Here is a 14,658-nt window from a genome sequence, read left to right as displayed (position 1 = left end):
AAAGTATTTGTACATATTTTTGTGGACCTAGACATTCATTTTTTGTGTGTATATATACACACCCAAGAGCAGGATATCGGGGTTACAGGGTGGACGTGTTTAGTTTGGGTAGATAACTGCCGACGGTTCTTCAGAGCGGGTCCATCAGTTTACGCTCCTGCCAGCAGTGGGTGAGGATTTCAGCTCCTCTGCGTTGTTAGCATTTTTAATATTTCCCATTCTAATGGGAGTCTAATGGGATCTACCTGTGCTTATAATTTGCATTTACCTAATGAACATCGAGGTTGAGTACCTTTTAATATGCTTATTGGCCACTTGGATATTATTTCTGGTGAGATGCCTATTTAAGCATTTTGCCTGATTTTTAATTGGATTGTTTGCCTTTCTCTTATTGACTTATGGGCATTTTTACTATATTCTGCATAGTAGTCCTTTGCCACATGCATGTATTGCAAATATCTTTTTTCAGTCAGTAGCTCGCAGTGACTTTTTATGGACAGAAACTCTTGATTTTGAGGGAATTTATCCATTTATTTTTATTCTTAAAGGAAAATGTATAAACTGGTAAATTTATAGAGCTGCGTAACTATCACCATAACCCAGTTCTTTTTCAGCGCTGCTTAGCAAATCTCGATTTGTCCCCAGGCCTATATAAAATAATATTTTAATAAAAATTCTCATTGGAAAATCATCATTCCTTATGCTGCTTCTTGACATGGTGAAAGTTCCCACTCATCCCAAGCACAACTGCTGTGCATGCTCTTTTGTAACACACGTCACACTGCAGAGCAATCCTTTGCTTATCCATCTGCCTGCTCCACTAACCGTGAAACATTCTTACGTGGAGTCTAAGAGCCTAGATTTAGGAATCGGTCATATCCCAGCTCTGCCGTCCACTGAGCCTTCCTGGGCCCCCATGTCCTCAGCGGTGACACTGTTATTTCTTAAGATACATGAGATAATGTTTGTGCAGTACTTACAGCAGAGCTGGGCACAGAGTAACGATTCCATAAATAGTGATGATGATGGTGATGGTCTCATCTTCAAATCAGGGACAAGGTCAAGCTAATTCTTGTCCTCCAGCACCTAACACAGTAGCTATTCCACTCGGCTTTCTCACTAGCCAATTTTCTTTGCTTAATCATTTATGTTTTGATTGGTAAAGGGAGAGAGAGAGAGAAACATCAATGATGAGAGAGAGTCGTGGACCGGCCGCCTCCTGCACGCCCCTGCTGGGGATCGGCCTGCACCCAGGCCTGTGCCCGGACCGGGAATCCAACCGTGACCTCCTCGCACAGAAGCTGATGCTCAACCACTGAGCCACGCTGGCTGGGCAATAATTTCATTTTTTTAAATGTCTTTGTGTTCCTTGATAGCAAGTTACTGTTCGTCATGTGTCCAAATGTATAGCAGTCTTTAAAACCCTTGAGTATATTTTTTCCTTTTTAGCAAATACTTATGCAGATTTCCAGAGTAATTCATTCAAGTTTAATGAATTAAACTCAGGCCATTATTGTCACTCTGAAATATTTCTTTGTCTCCTATGAGGAGAAAAGATTCTTTTATACCCTTTTAAAATCACTCTGATTGCACCCCAGAAAGAGTGAGGCAACATATGTCAATTCATTTTGAGAACATACATAGTTTTCTTTTAGGTTGGGCGGTGACAAGCCATAATATTACTAAATAAATTCTCACCAAACTGAAGCTCCTGGGCTCAGTTTCAATGTTTTGTTTGATAGTGTTTCCTCCAACTTTGTTCTGACAGGGCTCCATCAAGACGTTAGTCCCCCTGCAAACAGCACCAGCTGGGTTTGCTCGCGTTGGCATTTACTCAGCTGAGGTTTCCCAGAGGCACCCCTTGTGTGGGTCCATTACTGACCTTCGTTGCCATTGTGGAGCCCCTCGCTCTTGTCCCCAAGGATAGTAAGCCGTAATTTCGCAATCCTTAGAGGCTCACCCTTACACACTGTCTGGGACGTTTCCGAACACTGTAATTTTAGGTGCTTTCAACATGCCAGGTAGCAAATTGATAGACACTGGAGAGTTCAGACAGATTCTCTCCCAGAGAAAATGACACTCCTGGGACCGTGGGTCCATGTGAGAAAACAAGGGCCCTGCTGTTGGCTGGAGGAGCCGCCGTGTGGTCAGTGGGTTCTGATGGGAAGACGTGGTGCACACGAGGCTGGCAGGTGGACTCGGGGTCACTGAGCTGAGGAGCAAGATGAAGCTGCCAAGGGGATATTTGGGGTGACTCCGACAGGCACCCCTCAGATACAACAGACTTGCCCTCCAATTTTATTACGGCTTACTAATTCTGGAGACGATAGAACTTTTTTTTCCATATATATATATCATATCACAGAGAGGAAAGGAGAGGGAGGGAGAGAGAGAAACATCGACGATGAGAGTCATTGATCGGCTGCCTCCTGCCCGCCCCCTACTGGGGATCCATCCCGCAACCCGGGCCTGTGCCCTGACCGGGAATCCAACCGTGACCTCCTGGTTCGTAGGTCGACACTCAAGCACTGAGCCACGCCAGTCAAATATGTGTTCATCCAAAGGTCAAAACAATTTTAAACAAGGGCAGACACCATCCTGCTGTGGAAATGCAGCCATCTAGTGGGCATTAGGTCCGCGTAGGGGCTGCGAGGAGTGTTGTGTTTACCTCTCCAAAGGGCACATTAATCAGAAGGCTGATGGCAAGATGAGCTTCGAGTTTGCTGTTCTATTTCTTGTGCGTCTGCATGAAATTATGTCTTTGAAACCATAGATAACTAAGAGGAGCGATACCGGGGAGAAACACATGCTCTGAAATAAACAGAAAAATAAGAAGCCCGGCCGGCGTGGCTCAGTGGTTGAGCATCGACCTAGGATCCAGGAGATTGAGGTTCGATTCCAGGTCAGGGCACAGGCCCGGGTTACGGGCTCGATCCCCAGCAGGGGGCGTGCAGGAGGCAGCCGATCAATGACGACTCTCTCATCACTGATGTCTCTCTCCCTCCCTTCCTCTCTCTGAAATCAATAAAGACATATTTCTTAAAGAAAAATGCAGCTGCAGGAAAGAACGCTGTGCCCACTTTTGCAGCCTCGCAGTGGCCGTCGAACAGGAGATGCCAAACGTGGGCGCTAGAGATGTGTAGGGATTTGGGGGGACGGTGTTCCCCGTTCTGATGCTTAGACACTCGTGTCTTCCCCCAGCTGTGTTTCCTTAGGTGGCTCACGCCGGTCAGAGGAATGGCCAATGCCTGCTGTTCGACGTAGCCTGAAAATGAAGTTAAAAAGTTCACTATAAAACACAGTGTGCGGGGACAGAATCCTCCAGCATCGCTCCCACCGCTGGAATGAAAACCGCCCCCTGCAGCTGAGCGCTCACCCCGGCCCCCAGCTCCAGTGAAGAGAGAGCTTCCCGGGACGCGGCCTGCGTTTCCTCGGCGCAGCGGCTGGCCCTCCGCCCTCCTCTAGGCTCCTGCTGTCCCCGCACAGACCATTCCCGGCCCGGTGCGCAGAGCGCGGCTGCTCGCGAGCAGAAGACACGACAGGCCAGGCTTCATGCATGAGCTCTCTCCATGGCTCACGGGGCAGGACGGGTGGGGTGGCTTCTTAGCTGAGATTCAAAATGCTAAAAAAAAAGGCCTGCCCGGTGTGGCTCTAGTTGAGCATCTTCCTATGAACCAGGAGGGTGCTGGTTAGATTCCCACTCAGGGCACATGCCCGGCTTGCGGGCTCGATCCCCAGCAGGCGGCTGGCAAGAGGCGGCCGATCAGTGACTCTCTGTCATCGTTGATGATTCTGTCTCTTCCTCTCCCTTCCTGTCTCTCTAAAAATCAATAAACTATTTTTTTAAATGCTAAAAAAAAGACCAGGTTTAGATGGAAGGCTCGTGACTATCACACGCGCTTGAGTTGGGTTCGAGATACTTGAGTGGGGCTGTGAAACGAACCGTGGGATCTGTAAGCCTGAGGCCCAGAGGTGAGAGCTGGTCCAGTGCAAACCAATTGAGTCACGTGCCCACTGGAGGCCTGGGTGTGCAGGGGTTTGCACGCGAGCGTGAGAACGGAGCAGCCAGAGAGCCTGGAAGAGCATCTCATCGCTGGAGTAGAAAATCCTAAGGCTGCCCGCAGCCCAAGCAGCAGCCAGGGCTTCTCGTGACATAAATTAGGTGTAAAGGTTGTTCGGGGGCGAGGCCTGCTGAGCATAAAACGCTGGGGCGGGTCTGGTGCAGCGCAGACTAAGTGTCCGTGGGGACTAATGAAATGAAGGCGGCGCTGGCCCCCGGCGGCTGTGTCAGAGTGGCTGGCGGGCGCCCACGTGCAGGTGACAGAAATAGCGGGAGGCGAGCGGATGAAAGCACCCAGTGCCGGCACCGCCCTTAAGAACTTGGCTTCTTCGGGAGGAAACGGGGTGAGGGCTGGAAGGGGAGGGGGCTTTCAAGGAGGTGGGCTCAGCATTCTGCTTGTTTTTCCAAATCAGGTTTAAATGCCGGTGGGGCGGGTCCCAGAGGGTTCCTCTCCGGGGGGCCGAAAGGGGAACCCCTAGTGTCAGCTCCCGGGAAGGCGGGGAGCGGGTGGGCCCAGGAAAGACCGCAGAGGGCCAGAGTGGGGGAGCAGTGGCACCGGGAGGGCAGGTGGGGCGCACCGGTGCAGGCAGGTCCCGGCGCCTGGTGGCAGCCGCTGAGGCGCTTCTCTCCGAGGCCGCTCTCTCTCCGAAGGAGGAGGGAGTCCGGCTGCCGGAGGGGACACGGAGCTCCTGGGGCGCCCTGGAGCCGGTTAGAAGGGGGCCCCCCCCCCGTGCAGAGTCCCGGGAACTTGCTAGGAGCGGAGGCCTGGGTTCCATGGGGCTGACTTGGGGCGTTAGCTTTACCGCGGACATGTGCAGACGCCGCGGCGTTGGACCCGTGCAGCCGTTTATTAAATATAAAACGAACGACAGTCAGGAACCTCATAGCTCCAGAGAACATGGAGATGAAGGACAGAAGGACAGGTAGGGCTGGTGTAGAAAATTGTTCTGAATTGACTGTCGGTTCTGCTGGGGGGCCTCCCAGAACATAGGGAGCCTGGGGACACTGGAATATGGACCCCCCCTTCTCTGCAGGCCTGTTAGCTTTGCCCAGCCTGGGGAGTGGACCCCCGGCTGGATCTGACCCCCACTCCTCGAGTCCACCTGCATAACCTTAGCCTGTGACAAACTGTCAAAACAAGTCCCTGATTTACCTTAAAAAAAAAAAAAAAAAAGCTGCCATAAGATACAAGTAGATTATTAAGCTTCCAGAAAAGCCAGATTCAGATTCAAGTTTGATGCTGGTGCTGCTGCGAGCAGAGCAGGGAAACGGTATAAAGAGAAGGTGAGATACAAGCTTTGCAGGTCAGGTTGTGCTAATGGGTGAGGCCTGGGTGACAGACAAGCAGTTATAAACACCAGTTCCCACTGCGAGTCTGGCCAGACAGTTCCGTCGGTAGCATAATTGCTGTAACTTTTCACAGAGAGATGCAGCATCTCTCGGACCACCTGAGGCCCCGAGAAACTGTGATTAGGTAGGAAAGAGTCGCCCCGGGTGGGATCAGCTATCAGCCGGTGGAGCAAGGAGTTGTGGGAGTAAAACCCAACAAGCGCACGAACAAAAACAAACTTAAAAACCCCAAACACCAGGATTCAGGCCGTGTGCATGATTTTATTTTTTTTCTCTTTACTTTTTTATTTATTCGGATGGGGGGAAAGGAGATAGAAATAACAAATGGCACTCATGTAATGAAAAGTATTTGCTGAGCACCTGCTATGGACAAGGCTCTATCGATCAGTAATCAGAACCCAAAGCCGGGCCTCACTCTGGTTGTGGCGGGAGGGGTATACAAAAAGTCAGCTATAAACAAGACAGAATGTAACGTATCCGGCAGTAATAAGTGCTAGGAAGTAAACAGGGCAGAGTAGGGCACGGCGAGGAAAGGTAGGTAGGTAAAGGAACAGCCACTGATCAGTGACATTTGAGCAACGCCTGAGGGGGGACAGGGAGGGGTCTGCTGGGTGTCAGGAAAAGAGGGTTTCAGATGGGGAGAGAGAGCCCGTGCAGAGCCCTGGTGGGAGGGTGCTTGGGCGTCTGAGGAAGAGCGGGGGCGGAGGGCCTGGGAGATACGGAGGAAGCCTGATGGGGTGCAGGCCCGACGGAGGACTGCGCGGTGACCCCGCTTTCCATCCCCAAAGACGGGGAAATGCTCAGCCCTCTCCTGAGGTGGGACGGGGGGAAGCAGGCCTGGCGGGAGGATCACGTTCCGCGTGGACATGGGGTGCTGACCTCCGTTAGGGGTTCAGCGATACGCTCGTGGCTGCTCTGGAGATTTGTGTAATATCAATGGGCAAAAATGATGCTCCTTGGTAAGTTCTGCAACTGTCGTGGCGCTCGAAGAGCAGGCCATGCCGTAGTCCTGGGAACAGTGACGTCTTTCTGTCCAAACAAATAAACACAAGTCATTGCTCTCGGGGAGCTTACGTTCAGCTGGAGAAGCCAGACAGGAAACCAGGGAGGAAGCAGCATCGTGACAAATAGTGACAAATGGAAAATTAAATAGAGCAGGGCGCCCCGAGAGACACCACAGGGTAGGGCTGTCCAGGACGTCACCCCCGAGCAGGTGACACCGAAGTTGGAGCCTGAAGAAGACCGAGCGTGACCAGGGAAGGGGAGATGGGTTCCAGATGGAGACAACAGGACAGAAACATTATTCCTCTAGATCTCCAAGGCAACAGTAACCAAAAAATGTATCTGAATATTGTATAATTTGTTACATTCATTACAATCAACCTGAAATCAGTTGCCTTGCCAGAAAAAAATAAGTAAAAAGTGACTAATTGACATAATGTGAGGGCCTTTGAAGAACCTCATTTACCATCAGCAGGTTTATCAGCAGATTAATCAGCGGGCTAATAAAACAGGTTTTAGTTAAATACGAGGAGAAGCTTCTTCTGTGCTTTGCTGTTCAATTCTCTTGTTGTCAGAGGGGGAATAAAGGCAAATTTTAGAAATTTCGCTGCTCAAATAAGTCTCTGTTTTACCACCATCTGACACTTAATTTCGTTATTGAATTTTTTGGCCCCCCCCTGCTCTCCTGTGAGACTGGAGGCCTTTGACTTGGTGCCACTTTTATGAACTGCTGTGCCCTGGAGAAGGGCACCTTGGTTCCCTGGGAGAAGGGCCGGGTTGTGGAGGGACAGCGTGTGGCTCTGCTGGTCTGGTGTCCCAGCGACAAGAGTGGGGTCCCGCCCCCCCGAATAGCAGGCGAGCGGTGTGACCTCGGGCGTGGGGCCCCCACGCAGCGCCTTGCTCTGCGGGTGAAGGGCGCACGTCCTTCAGGTCTAGAGAGTGGCGAGTCCGGCAGGGTTAAAGGTCAAGGCTAATTATTTCCGCGTCCTCCGTTTGGACTCCTCTTCCTTCTTAACTTGTTAAATAGTAGAGAAGACAGTTCGTTCGGAAGCCCTGGCACTAAGATTGCTCTTTCCTGCCCCAGCCGGTGGGCTCAGTGGTTAGAGCGCCAGCCTGCGCACCCACGGGCCTCGGGTGTGATTCCCGGTCAAGGGCACGAACCTGGGTCACCGTTGCAGGTCGGGTCCCCAGGCCCGGTCAGGGCTCCTGCGGATGGCAGCCAGTCGCTGTGCCTCTCTCACACGGATCTCTCTCCCTCCCCCTCGTCCCTTCCCTCCCCCCTCCCTCCCTTCCACTCTCTCTAAAAAAAAAAACTGTGGAAAGTATATCCTCAGGTGAAAATTAACAAAAAAAACAACCCATGTTTACCTTTCCCTCGCCTTGGTCCTGTCCTCATCAGAGGGCCAGGCAGCAAGCACAGCCCCGCTTCTCTCCCAGGCAGGCGGCGTCCCTGTGGGTTGATGAGGCCCCAGCGGGCCGGGGGCCATAGGAAGAGCTGTGATCGCGACGGTAGGGGCCGGTCAGTGCTGGGCCGGTCTCCACAGCGTCCGTCTTTCCGTCTTTGCTCACGCTCGTCGCCCTTCTTTCTGAGCACAGGTGTGTTCAGGACCCGCTGTCCCCCCACGGCCCACTCCCTCCTGTGTCCCCGGGGCCCCGGGGCTCTGCCTCTCTCCCCACACGCAGGCAGCTGGACTGTCTTGATCATTCCACTGTTTGCGTGGTTGGAAAACTGTTCAAGCCAGGGGGAAGCAAAGTCAGGGCCCAGGCGTCAGCTTCAGACCTCAGGGCATTCCCACAGAGACAGTCCTAGGGAGCATGACCTCAGGGGAAAGCCTAATCACGAGACGTGTGGAGAAGCGAGGTCCCGCAATCGTAAGCCCCCAGAAATAACTCCCAGCATTTTCAGCCTCTCTCTCTCTCTCCCTTCCTCTCTCTGAAATCAATAAAGATTTTTTTAAAGGCTACTATTAAGAAAAAGAGAGAAAAGATATTAGTAGAAATGAAAAAGGGGACAGATATACAAATTTTTACCTATATATTTATTTTTTTAATTTTTTATTTTTTAAATATATCTTTATTGATTTCAGAGAGAGGACAGGAGAGGGAGAGAGAGAGAAACACCAATGATGAGAGAGTCATTGATCGAGCCCGCAACCCAGGCACGCGCCCCAACCGGGAATCAAACCCCGATCTCCTGGATCTTAGGTGGACGCTCAACCTCTGAGCCACGCCCGGCTGGGCTACCTATATATTTAAATGTTTACAAGTAAGGGACAAATTTGTAGAAAAATATAACGTATAAATGGATACAACAGATATACAAGAATATAAACTTCTGTAAATGGATATGATACAGTTAAAGATATTAAATTATATTAGCCTCATATAGTCTACAAAGGACTCCAGTCTTGCACAGTCTCAGACCATCCCTTGAGTCCAGGGTTCAGTTGGTACGGAAACAGTGATAGAACAAAGTAGGGAAGCAGTGATGTCATTCATGAACATAGTAGTAAAATGCTAAACAAAAGAGCAAAGCGAACCCAACAACTTACATAAATAAGGATTTTTCACCACAAAGTTTATTTTTTTACAAGTATTGTCATTTTTAAAAAGCTATAAATGCAATTCACGTTAACAGCTAAAAGGGGGAAAACATCATTTCATTAAATAAAGGCAAAGCATTGAATAAAATTAACTCGTGTTTTTAAAAATTTTAGCAGATGATAAATGGGAAAGAACTCCCTTAAACAAAAAGATGAAATGTTTTTAACAAGTGACAGTCACATCACCCTTCACGGTTAAACGTTAAAAACATTTTCCTTAAAAATCAGTAAACGCATAAAGAAGACTCATCACCGTAAAGTTTACTATTGAGCAGTAGTAGGTAGTAACCATCCCATTAAGACAGGAAAGAAGACATAAACCCATCCAGCTAGGAAAAGAAGGAACAAAGTGTACTCATAAACCACAGTGTAGGTTGTGAAAATTTAAAACATCAGTTTATTAATTATTTGAATTAATAACAGAGTTTAACGAGTTTCCTGGATACAATATCAACATAAAACATTGAATTGTGTCTCTGTACAAACCAGCACAAGGTGTTACAGTGCCTACTGTTTATGTCTGAATAAATGTAACAAATATACAAAAGGCCTGTATCAAGAAAGTTATTGTTTAGTCAGAGATGTTTAAAAACACCCAAATGGACAGGTTTACCATGACCATGTGTAGGACAAGTGACTACTGTGAGCATGTACGTGTTTCGCCGATTGATGGGTTGATTCAGAGTAATTCCGTTCAGTCTATGCTGGATTTTTTTTTTTTTTTAACCGAGGCAACATTTATTAACTTAACGTCAAGTGAAAACATCTGCGGTATTTAGCGCACGCACAGTGTGGTGCGGCCACTGCATTGATGTCGTTTCAGGCATTTCCATCATCCGAAAGGAAACCACATGTGCACTGAACAGCGGCCCCGCCCTCCCCGCCCGCCACTGGCAACCAGCAGTCTTTGTGCCATTTCTGTGGACTTGCCTCTTCCGAACACAGAGCGGCGCGGGGGGGGGATCAAACTGGATCCTTACATTGTATCTAACAAAAATTAATTCCAGGTAATTTAAAGAGCTAAATGGGAATGGTAAAGCTTTAGAATCGTTTATAAAAATGTAGATGAAGATATTTTTATGATTTTAGGGCAATAAACCAAGAAGAAAATGTTAATAAAGTTCAACTAAAAAATAAAATTAAGAACACTTATTACAACCACCATAAAACGTGAAATTCGCCTTATTATAATGATTAAAGTCTCATTTTCCTGAGCATTTTCTACAGGTTGATAAAACACAAAATAATCCAATAAGAAAATGGATAAAAAAAGTGAGCAAATATTTTTTAAAATTAGGAAATAAAAATGACGAATAAACATAGAAATGCAAACGATCTTTTAAGTAACCAGGGAAGTATAACCAAAACCAAAGAGATGCTGTTTGTCACTCACCCGTCGTCAGAAGTTAGCAGCACGAGGGACCACGGGGTGTCAAGGACTCGGGTCACCCGGGAGCTTATATACTGCTGGTGGGATCCACGTTCCTGCCCAGGCTTCGGGGAAACAGTTGGAAAACGCACAAACCACATGAGCCAGCAATTCCACTGTAGGGACATGGCCTAAACTCTTACAGCTTCACAGAGCGTGTTGAAGTAGCACAAAGCTAGACGCGGCCCAGGGTGTATTCATATTAGGTAGGTAAAGTGTGATGTTCCCAAAGAGCTACATGTTGTATGTCAATGATAGTGGATAAACTAAGTGCAAGGCTATCTATTTTATTATTCTTCTTTATACCTTATAAACTCACATTTGTGTGTATAAAATATTTTAGCATTTAAAAAATTTTAAATTTGACTCCCCATTACTTAAAAACTAAAGTGCAAACACCATGGAAGTACCCACAGTCGTTTCTCTAACCAAAAACCCTGCTCGGCGCCACCCCCCAGCCTGATGACCCCACGGTTCCTGAAATGAGCCCGGTGGTCCCTGGCTTCACCCTGGCCCGGCCCCTCGAGGAGATCCGAAATGCTCAGATCCCCCGTCGGGCTTTCTAGATTCTTCTCTCCCGTCCGAGCTGCAGTCAGGTCTGTCCCCTCTTGGAGGCTCTGCAGGCCTCCTGGATCCTTGGTGATCACGCCCTTCTCCAAAATCCTAAGGACCCACTGCCCGAACCACTCCTATGACATCCGACGCGTATTCCTTCCATCTTATTACGTGTACGTCCTGTCCGATATCCAGGCATCAAGCTTTCATAATTGTAAATCTCTAACACAAACACCCCTCCCCTGCCTCGGAGCCGAGGAGAGCAGGTTTCATTCCTGTCCCCAGCTGTCTCTGTGGCACCGAGAAGGTGCTTGCTGATTCTGCAGCACACCACTGCAGCTGCAAAATAAGATTTTGCTACTAATTTGCAAAGCTATAGCCAACTTTTAGTTATTAATCAAGCCAAGGTACATCCATTATCAACCAAGAGACGTCAAGGCATGGGACGTCCGGACAGTCTAAGTGACAAGCTGGGATAAGGCATGTTTTATCAAATGCATGCAGTTTTTAGTGAATGAAAATGAATGGTCCGGCCAGTGTGGCTCAGGTGGGTGGGCATCGTCCTGTGCACCGAGGGGCCTCCGGTTCGATTCCCGGTCAGGACACATGCCCCGGGTGCGGGCTCGATCCCCGGCAGGAGGCAGCTGATCAACATGCACACTCATCAGTGTTTCCACCTCTTTCTCTCTCCCTCTCTCTTCCTCTCTCTGAAATCAATAAAGATATTTTATTTTATTTTTTTTAAAAAGAGCATTGTACCTTGTCTTGTAAGATAGTATCCAACTTCTGGTTTGGGAGCCGATCTGCTGTGTGATTGGAAGAACCGCTTAACCTCTCTGGACCCGTGTTCCTTACCTGTGAACTAAGGGGGTCACACCAAGACCCAGTGAGAGTCCACGTCTCGCTCTAACGTCCTGTAACCTCCATGACTGTCAGTTGACAGGAAAGCACAGCCGGTCGTGAACCTGGCTGTACATCCCAGAACCACCGGTACCAATATGCCCTCATTGTGGACGTGCCCCCTCCCGGCAGCCGATCTGCAGAATAGGCTCCTAAGCTTGACTGTAAACATTTCTTCCAGGGAAAGGGGTGCCTGTCCTGCTGGGAACACTGGAGCTGGGAATTCCCTGTGCTGTTTTTAATTAAATATTCCCGTTACGGGGATACGTTTACTCCGCCCGAGAGCAACGCCTCTCCTGGGCCGGGTGGGGGAGGGTGAGGGAGGGTGAGGCCTCCTCCTGCCCCGTTCCCACTCCCGCCTCACCCTGCTCTCCCCTCCCGCAGATGGAAGTCCATACACCTGGTGGGTCGGCAAGGCCAACGAGAAGCACTACTACTGGGGAGGCTCCGGGCCCGGCATCCAGAAGTGCGCCTGCGGCATCGAGCGCAACTGCACCGACCCCAAGCACTACTGCAACTGCGACGCGGACTCCAAGCAGTGGTGAGTGCGGCCCCCTCGGAGCGCAGCCCGCGAGCCTCGGGCCACGGTAATTAGAGAGAGAGGAGGCCCGAGAAGTGCTGAAACGATCAGACGGTAGGTTAGAGAGGTTCGGAGCTCGCCCGGTTGACAGACGTCAAGAGCGTCCTGAAAAACACAAGAGCAGCGAGAGGTCAGGGCTGCAAGGCTGTGCATTTAGACGCGGACGGCACGTAATGGATGTGCCCGTGTGTGATCCAGAGAGGAGACTGGTGAGCCCCGTCTCGGGCGGTGATTTGCATCAGAAAGTGTGCTTGGGAGCATTGGGGGGCGGCCGGGGCGGGGGGGGGGGGGGCCACCTGCAGGCGCCTGAGAGCGTCCACAGCGAACAGTCCCCCACGGGGAGCGCGTCCGCCTCCTGCAACGTTTGCTTTCAGTGGCTGGGAAAGAAAACGGGGGGGGGGGGGCGGGGGGGGGGGGGGATCGTTCTTTGCTCTCGACGCCAGCAGCAGCACTCGCTGCTCTGCTTTCCTTTCATGGCTTGACTGTGTCTCGCTCTGATAGGAATCAGTTCAAGGCAGATGTGTGTTGGGTTTCTTTCATCCCTCTGCTGGCCTTCATCCCTCTGCTGGCCCCTGTCCTGCGTCCCGGTGAATGGCGGGTTTGTGTCGGTGATAAAGACAGAATCGGCTGTCCTTCCCTGTGAGAGGGCCGGGCCCAGGAAGTTCAGGTGGGGACACACACCTGAGCATGCTCTTCCCAGAGGCGCCGGCCGGCAGGCACCTGCTCCTCAGGGCCTCGGAGGCCTGGAGGGACTGTCCCCTTCCCGCCTCTGGAGGGCAGCGCTGAGCACGGCCCTGCGTTCCTTCAGGTGACCGACCACAGGTTACTGCGGTCGCTGTTTACAAGCTTATTCAACCAGTTAACTGAAACTAATTCTGATTATAAAGTTAATAATTTTTTGGTAGGATGCCTACCTCTCTTTCGAAGGACGCTTTCTATTTTTTATTTTTTCACACATGAATTACTGAGACTATATCTCGCAGTGGCTTAGAGTCTCTGTGTAAGTATATCCTAAAGAAAACATCTTCCCGCCCCCCTCCCTCTGAGACCCCTCAGTCTGCTCCATGCTTCCATGCCTCTGGCTCTGTTTTATTCCTCAGTTTATTCTGTTCCTTAGGTTCCCCATATGAGTGAGATCCTGTGGTGCTTGTCTATCTGCCTGGCTTATTTCACGGAGCATAACACTCTCCAGGTCCCTCCATGCTGTCCCAAAGTGTGGTACAGTGGTCCCTCGGTTTTCCACTGTAATTCATTCTGGAGACCATTCGTGCTCCGAAACGTTCCAAAACCGAGGGATCAGCAGCCGACAGCTGGGCCTCAGGATCTTGCCCTCAGCAGGAGCAGGGTGGTATGTTCGACTTCCAAGGCGTGTTCGAAAACCGAAGCGTTTACTCCGGGTTTACGGCGTTCATAACCCTAAATGCTCGTCAGCGGAGACATTCAAAAACCAAGGCACCACTGTAGATTCTTCTTTTCTATAGCTGCATAGTATTCCATGCTAGGGCTACGGCTAGGGCTAGGGTTAGGGTTAGTGTTAGGGTTAGGGTTAGGGTTAGGACTAGGGTTAGTGCTATGGTTAGGTCTAGGGTTAGGGTTGGGGTTAGGATTAGGGCTAGGACTAGGGTTAGTGCTATGGTTAGGACAAGGGATATATTTCAAAATTTTTAGGACAGTGGAGAGGGAGCAAGAGTTGGAGCTGGGAAACTTGATATCCAGGCCCAGAGTTGCTGTTACTGTGGGAGGCTTTTAACCACCCTGAAACTAAGATTTGGTGTCTGCATAATACAAATAAATCTTGATTTGTCAGATTTTTTGAGAATTACTTGGAATCTTGAATACGAGAACATTCTGTAAGTTGTGCAGTCCCGGATGCATGGCTCCTTGCCAGTATTTATGTAGTTCTCATTGTGATTCCGAATGATTCCGAATGAATCTTCAGAAATGAAAAGAGACTGTGGACAGTTGGTCCCCTCCTGTTCTCCACCCGCTGTGCAGCAGGCCTCAGGTCAGATCACACCCCGTGTTACCGACGGGGACTAGGCTTTACTGGAGAACCTTACAAATTAGGGCCATCAAGTAAAGAGAAGATACAGGTCCCTCCAGGGCCATCGACCCCCAGAGAGTGATGCTGGGGCCAGGCTGTTATGCATCAAGGGTGCACGTTCCCAGGAGCCCTCGC

At 49.9% G+C, this 14,658-nt stretch overlaps 1 protein-coding gene across 1 annotated transcript in view; it reads left to right on the top strand.

The window, feature by feature from the left end:
* Positions 1-14,658, top strand: part of CNTNAP2 (contactin associated protein 2) — a 1,311,177-nt gene that overhangs the window by 1,079,358 nt on the left and 217,161 nt on the right. The window contains exon 14 of the mRNA XM_081147555.1: positions 12,284-12,440. Coding sequence (XP_081003681.1) covers positions 12,284-12,440 — 157 coding nt within the window. The remainder of the gene's footprint in view (positions 1-12,283; positions 12,441-14,658) is intronic.

The sequence above is a fragment of the Miniopterus schreibersii genome (genome assembly GCF_964146895.1).
Source record: "Miniopterus schreibersii genome assembly, chromosome: 9".
NCBI lineage: Eukaryota > Metazoa > Chordata > Mammalia > Chiroptera > Miniopteridae > Miniopterus > Miniopterus schreibersii.
Note: the sequence above shows the minus strand (reverse complement) of the source record. Positions and strands in the feature narration are given on the sequence as shown.